The 7655-nt window shown below is 37.0% G+C and overlaps 1 protein-coding gene across 4 annotated transcripts; it reads left to right on the top strand.

Annotated features, from left to right (window-relative positions):
* Window positions 1-3980: 3980 nt before the first annotated feature.
* Window positions 3981-6862, top strand: LOC107417195 (uncharacterized). Of its 4 annotated transcripts, none has more exons than XR_009638741.1 (3): window positions 3981-4997; window positions 6102-6162; window positions 6253-6862. XR_009638741.1 is itself a non-coding variant. In XM_025073111.3 (2 exons), the coding sequence occupies exon 1, from the start codon at window positions 4285-4287 to the stop codon at window positions 4978-4980; it is 696 nt and encodes a 231-aa protein (XP_024928879.3). In that variant the 5' UTR covers window positions 3981-4284; the 3' UTR covers window positions 4981-4997; window positions 6102-6862. The 4 variants fall into 4 exon arrangements, 2 of the variants coding, with proteins under 2 accessions (XP_024928879.3, XP_015881277.3); XR_009638740.1 differs by having other exon boundaries at window positions 3982-4997; window positions 6097-6162; XM_025073111.3 differs by having other exon boundaries at window positions 6102-6862.
* Window positions 6863-7655: the final 793 nt, after the last annotated feature.

Here is a 7655-nt window from a genome sequence, read left to right on the forward strand (position 1 = left end):
ATAGAAGTTTCCCTCTTTAGCTGATTGATTTTTATTGCATTTTATCCAACAATCAACATGTCGTAGACATATAGCAAAAGTGCAATTGAAGTTTCCATCTATAAATTTCTAAATATTGACACGCTAGTATATGTTAGTCTTCTTGTAGCCTTAACTCACCATAAAAGATTCAAACTTCCTGTATCACTGCACAAGTGCTTGATTGAGGTCGTACAAGCTTTTCCTTAGCTTGCAAGTGAGGTTTTTTTTTTTTTTTTTTTTTTTTTGAAACCTCGAAACCTTTTAGTTGCTCCATGTAAATCTCTTCATGTAAAGTACCATGAAGAAACGTTGTTCTCGCATCCATTTGCTCAAGCTTTAGTTTTAAACTAGCTACTATACTAAGAATAACTCGCATTGAAGTCACTTTTACAACTGGTGAGAAAATCCTGTCATACTTAATTCCTTTCTTTTAAAGAAATTATTTTACTACCAATTGCACATTATGTTCCCTTTTGTTGCCATTTTTCTTTAGCATGAACATCCATTTATTCTTTAGTGTATTTTTCCTATTGGAAGCTCAACCAACTCATAAATATGGTTCTTCTATAAATACTTTATCTCATTTTGCATTGCTTGCAGTTACTTTTGTTTGTCACCATGAGATTTGGCTTCTTGGAAACTTTTAGGCTCCCCTTCTTTAATAAGTAGAATATACTAAGAATTTAGATATCGCTTCAGTGAAATAAGGCCTCATTTAGATCCTCAAACATATAAATTATTGTTTTTAAGAGACATACGATCATTTGATCACTGCAATGGTCTTACAGCTTCTGGTAAGTCTATCCCTACTTAATATTATTTTCTCTTTTTTCTTCTACTTATGGCAATTCTTTATTCACTTTGTTGTTATCTGTGGCGGTTTGTGCTAATGTTGAATCAAGAACAAAATCATTAACTTTAGAATTTGAAGACTTCATGGGCTTTTAATATTTTTTACTGTCTAGTTTTCAAATAATGCTGCATCCCTACTTTTAATAATCTTTTCTACCTTCGGATCCCACAGTCTATATTAGAGTTCTTCATCTTCATATCTTATAATAATGCATAGAGTAATCTTTGCATCGAACTTCTAGTTGAGCTTCTTGGATACATATACAAAGGCTAAACATTCAAATACTCCTAAATGAAAGTATGAAAGATTCTTATTAGACCATAATTTCTTTGGAATTTCAAAATTCAACAATACTGATGGTGATTTGTTGATTAATGAGAATGAGGCATAAACAACTCTCCTTATAATAGCAATGGCAACTTCGCCACACTAACCATGCTTCTAACCTTTTTCTATGATCATCCTATTCATTCTCTTAGCTACTCCATAATATTGTAGGGTGCAAAGGATCGTCTTTTCATACCAAATACCCTATCCTCTACAGTAGGCATCAGTTTCTCTTGAAGTATATCCACTTCCATTATTTGAGTGAAGACACTTTAACTTCTTTTCTGTCTCATGCTCTACCATTGCATGGAACTATTTGAAGTGATCTACTTGGTCCTTAATCTACATGAAATAAACCCACACTTTTTGATAAGCACCATCAATAAAAGATCAGGAAATATTTGTTGCCACTTAATGACTCCACCTCCAAGGACCACAAACATCAAAGTGTACCAGACTAAACAACTCTGATCTTCTCATTGAACAAGACCAAAATGGGATTCTATGTTGCTAACCATATAAATAATGATTTCAAAATCTAGGATAGCATACTTCGAAATAATGATAAGCTTCTTCTTCATCAAGGTAGACAATCATTTCTCACTCATGTGACTGAGTCTTTAGTGCCATAGATTTTAAGGCTGTTTGCATAAATTTTCAATTGAATCTTGTAGAGTGTTTCACAAATATGTCCTCGAGTGTCAATCATAGCATCTTTAATCATTTTCCATGTGTTGTTGCTAAAATGATTACTATTGCCTTCTTTATCCAAAGTTATTCTTAAGAGCAGATTAAGCCAAGTCAGGCACATAGAAGACATGCTTCAAAGTAATTGTATGCCTAATGTTGGTTTTTATTTAATCATCTTCAGTTCAAATAATTTTTGCAAAATTGGAATTTCCCATTTTCATTGTACCAAAGTCTCTTACTTTGTACGTTTTAAAGAAATTTTTATGTACAATGACGTGGTAAGATGCTGCAATATCGACTACCCATTCGATGTGTTGGCTTGAATGTGAAGGCATGTATCTTCCTGGATGGAATAGTTTGTCACTTCTCTTTTAACAATGATTAATGTATCTCCGTCCTTCTTCACTTAATTGCCTTTCTATCCCTACTCTAGCAATATCTTCTTGTAGTACTTTTTCAAATGACCTTTTCAACCACAATAATGGCACTTGTATGTTATCTTCCTCCCACTTGTGGGACTATCTTTGCTCTAGCTTATGCCTCACCCCCTGTCTTGACTACCTTCTTATTGTCTCCCCTATTCTTTGTGACAATGACTTGTAATTGATCATTACCTATGTCTTTTTATCTAGCCTTCTTATTGAATATGGCATCCTTTACCATTGCCATCGTAAGTTTGTAGTCCAATTGCTGAAATGGACTACTAGTATCGCGTAGCTATCTGGAAAAGGGTTAAGATATAGGAATGCCTATTCATCATCCTTTAGTTATAACTCCACTGTAGATATCTAATTTACCAAGCTATGAAACACACTGGTGCGCTAAGCTGCAGAAATTCCACTCTTTAACTTCAAATTCACCAATTGCCTGATTAATAGGGCTTTATTCCAAGAAGTCTAGGCTTAGTATATATCCTCCAGTTTCTTCTAAAAGGTGTATGCATCTGTCTCTTGCGCAACATAATGGAAGACACTGTGATTGATCCATTACAAGATATGACCTATTGTTTTCTAGTTAGCTTTTTACATTCTACTTCTTTGATAGGACAAAATGCTATTTCCAAAAGTTCTAGGTCAAATTGCAAATACTATAAAATATAGTAGTATTTTTGCAATTTTTGAAAAGCTTGGGACTGTTGCTGATGTGGCAAATTTGCTGACATGTTAGTTTATATGGCACCACGTGACAGATTACGTGGCTGATGGCATGGCACTGCGGATGTGTCAAGGATCTTCATAATTGAGCTTGGCTCATGGTTTGGCTGAGTTTAGCAGCTTGACTAGATGGTTGGCATGTGCAGGCATGTGGACGGTGTGTATCTAGCATGTGGGCAGCACATGGCTTGTCAAAAACTTGTATAAAACTTTAAGCGATGCAAGGTGGCACGTGGAGGTTCGGGTGGGCTTGTTTATTTCTTCTTGACGAGATCTACCAACTAATATGCTTAAATCTTTATTTAAAGCTTGTTTACAATGAAGCCTATCTTTATACTTAACTTTGTTAAAACTCATTGTGATTCTTGGACCACCAAAAAAAAAAAAACAAAAAAAAAATGAACAAATAAAACATAAACACAAAATATTTCTCTCAAAACTCTCTCTCAAGTATTTAAAAATATAAATCTAAGTTGTTTGTGATATAAGCCTGAAAGCCTAACACTTATTTATAGATTTCAAAGTTTGCGTTTTTATGAAATAATTTGACAACCAAGTATACTTAACTATTAAATACACTTTGAGAACAACTAAAATCCTAGTGGATTAGGTTTTTAGAGACGGGCTAGACCTCACAAAGATGACTTAAAAAAAATAAAAAATAAAAAAAAACACACGAAGAACTCTTCAATTAGGTTGCCAGCTACTAGTGGTCATGTATCTGCCATGGCTACTCTTGCGACACGACGAAGAAGTCACAAATTCTTAAAAATTCAAATTGAAAAACAGAAAAAATAATAACAATAATAATAAAGGACTTTTTGATCGTGCAAATAGCAACAAAAGTTTGCACTAGTGGAGGCAACAAAATTTTGGTCGTAAATGATCCAAGACAACTGAATTTCTGCCAAAATAAATAAATAAATAAAACCATCCAATTAGATTGTTGGTTGCCCATGGTCATCTATCTGCCATGGTTCCTCCTGCTACACAATGGAGAAGACATAAAATCCTCAATTAAAATTGAGAAAAGAGGGGGGAAAAAAGTTAAAGGACTTTTTGGTAATTTAAATAAAATTAGAGTGCAAAGAGAGATTTCCGTCGTGCAGAAAGCAAAACTGGTTAGTAAAACCCTCAAGAGCCCTGTCATCTTTGCGGCCCATAGCCAATTCATCCAACACGCTACTGGTTTGCTTAATCAACCACGAAACCGACCCAGGTACACAAACGACGAACCCCATGAAGTTCACAGACTCGCCGGTGATCGAACTCCCGATCCGAGGTTCTCTTCTCTCCCTCCAGCAAGACAACGGGTCCTTCCACGTTGGCACCTCAGTCTGGCCCTGTTCCCTTGTCCTCGTCAAGTTCGCCGAGCGGTGGGTCCCACGCGACCCCAATCCCAATCTTGATACGAACCCTTATTCTCAGCTTCTCGACTTCCGCGGTAAGCGCGCAGTGGAGCTTGGAGCCGGATGCGGAGCCGCCGGCATGGGACTCTACCTACTGGGCTTGAGGGACCTTGTCGTCACCGATATCGCGCCGGTCATGCCCGCACTTAAACACAACCTCAAACGCAACAAGCCGGTACTTGGAAAAACACTGAAGCACCACGTTTTCTACTGGAACAAGCCCGAACAGAGTGATGCCCTCCAACCTCCGTTCAACGTCGTGGTGGCCACCGATGTGGTATACATTGAAGAGTCGGTGGGCCCACTGGTCTCCGCCATGGAAGCGCTCTTGGCCGAAGATGGCGTCGTTCTGCTGGGTTACCAGCTTCGGTCTCCGGAGGCACACAAACTGTTCTGGGAAATGTCGGAGAGAGTGTTCGAAATTCACAAGGTTCCGCACGAAGATCTGCACCCGGAGTATGCGTATGAGGAAGCCGACGTTTACGTATTCAAGAAGAAGAAGAAGGAGGAGGAGGAGAACCCATGAAGGCACATTCAGATTTGGTAACTCTTGAGTAAAATATAATATATGTTAAAGTAATTTCTTAACAGGGTTTTGTTGAAATTTTGTTCGGGTTTACTCTGAAACTTCTTTTCTTATTATTAATTTGATTATGAAGCCATCCATCAGAATGTCTATGGGTGAATTATTAATGAGGTATAGGTGAAGGAATTTGATGTGTGTAGTTGCAAAATGAATTGCGCAGTTTTATCCAAGACAGAATATTTAATATGGCATTTGAGTAAATATGCTTTAACATGGAAACTCCTCCTTTTTTATTTTTTTTATTTTTTGTTAATCCTTTTTGCCATTCTAGTTGTTCTATATGGTTGTGAAATTGTATCATACTTTATGATTGGATATTGTCCATTGCTGGATCTTGTCCATTGCTGTTATGTTACGCTTTCCACTTTGCAGCCTTTTTCTTTCCCCCTTAATCTAGAGTGCTGGATGTACGGCTAGAAGAGGCAATGCACTATGATTTATACTCTGTTTCCTTTCTCTATCTTCTGGCCTTCCTTTATATTAATTTACATAGAAATTTTCTCTGAATTTTGTGATATTATCATTAGTTTTAAACTCAATTCATGCGTGCTATGAAGTAGTTGATGTTATTCTTTTCCCTGTTTGCTTCTACTTTTGGATATTGCCTTTTTTCTTGTTTACTCCTTGGATGAACCTTATTCTCTTCTGGAATTTTAATATGTTTGTTGAGCTATAACTATGAGTTGGATCTACTTTCCGAGCCTTATAATATAACTTCTGTTTATATCGAACTTGCAGTGAGCACCTATACCTGAGTCTAAATATTAAGCAAAATTATAAGCACAAGTAATGGTCTTTCGCACTTGCGGTCTCTGTATTTCAGAAAGATATTGGACTATGTGTAACAAATGAAAACCGTCTAATTGGACCATAAAAGTTTAATATTTGCAGCCAGTAAGAGACTGCAATGGTCCTATCCCTGTATTTAATTTCTAAGTCTGTGTGTATACAACTTTAATGTCTATACGTCACAGGTCGTGCACCGTGTTATGAAAAACGTATTAAGTGGCAAATCCTTATTGAGTTAAACAATGATGTAATCCTTTGATTGTGCAGTTCAGAACAACCGTGCTAGGTAGCAGTTTTCAAATCCAAATCCAATAGGGGCTCCAAGTCAATAACGGAAAGTGCCACCGAACTTTTCATTGTCTTTTTTTGTTGGTTTTTCCGAGGCTGTTCAAATCATAATTGTCATTGTATCATGTCTCTGCAGTGGTGGATATCTTTGGTCATTTGGTAGATGCCAAAACTCCATTCATTCTATCAACAGAAATTTGACACTCAACTTGCTGCTCGACTTGGCTATGCTTCTGTGGGAGACTTTGAAAAAAGGGAAAATGCTTGTCAGCCTGACTCGTGAAATACACTTGATCTGTCACCATTAGTTTTCTCCATTCAGCAGGATGTGGTACCCGCACTGCTTCATGGCAATGAGTGGTGTGTTAAAACTTGGACAGGGAAGTTGTCTTTGAAAGGTTTATGAAACTAACACGACGACCCATCAAAAAAATAAAATAAAACATCGTGAACAAAAATATATTGTCTGCATGTGGACCATTGCTAAAACAAGAGGCTAATCTAGTGGGCCTATGTATAGCTTAATTGACGATACAACCTGGAAGATGAATCTCTCAATGTATAAACTTTTTCAATCTTTGGACCTACTACTAAAAATGGGGTCACTAAAAGCTTGCAAATGCATGCATTTCTACCGAATGTAAAGGCATTTGGTAGTTGAAGTACCATAACACATCAATACTTCTATCTAGTTGTGGCTATGGGGTCCTTTTTGATTATAAAGATGAGTACAAACTTTACCATAGTTTTCCGATTATATTGACTGATAATGGTACTTAAAACGAAATTATAGAGCTAAAAGTTGTGCACAAAAACACACCAAATCCCATGTAGGTTGAGGCTTCAGCTGAAAATATTGATAACAACTTCTTCAAGAACTTAAGAAAACAGCTATTACATTGATAGTCAGTGTTTACAAGTTTCTAAGGCCAGTAAGACACGCAAGAATATAAATCTTCGACCTACAAGACTTGGGCGCTCTCTGGACCATAACTATTGTTGTTCTTAATTGAGCTCGAACTTGCATGATTGTCCTCACCCAACATGGATACAGAAGGAATAGAGTTGGCTTGAGAGTGGCTGCTAGACCCAAGTAGTATCTGTTGAGCCTTGTATAGTTCATTCTTCAGCACACCAACTTCTATCTCAAGCCTTCTCTTTTCTACCAACACATTGTCTAGCTGTAGCTAGATGGTCCTATAATCCAACTCTATCGCCTCGGTTTTCTATCTGGCTTGTCGATTTTGGAACCAGATTGCAACCTGTCTCGAAGATATGCCAAGTTTACTGGCGAGCTCAAGCTTGTGTTCTACTTGGAGCTTTGGGTTCACTACTAGAATCACATTGATAAATGACACAATAAATCCGTCGCAAAAAATAAATAACAATGTATTCCAATGAGTCGCTTAACATCCTGTCGCGAAATGCAAAGAAATTTAGCAACCCATTATCAGAGTCACCTATCCTTGAGTTTTTAGTGACTTAAATAGATATTTACAGATTCATTATGAGAGTCGCCTATACATCAATTTTTAGCG

Source organism: Ziziphus jujuba, chromosome 4 (assembly GCF_031755915.1).
Source record: "Ziziphus jujuba cultivar Dongzao chromosome 4, ASM3175591v1".
Classification (NCBI taxonomy): domain Eukaryota; kingdom Viridiplantae; phylum Streptophyta; class Magnoliopsida; order Rosales; family Rhamnaceae; genus Ziziphus; species Ziziphus jujuba.

Coding starts and splice junctions, on each gene's coding strand:
- LOC107417195 (XM_025073111.3), top strand. CDS start 4,285: ATGAAGTTCACAGACTCGCCGGTGATCGAACTCCCGATCCGAGGTTCT.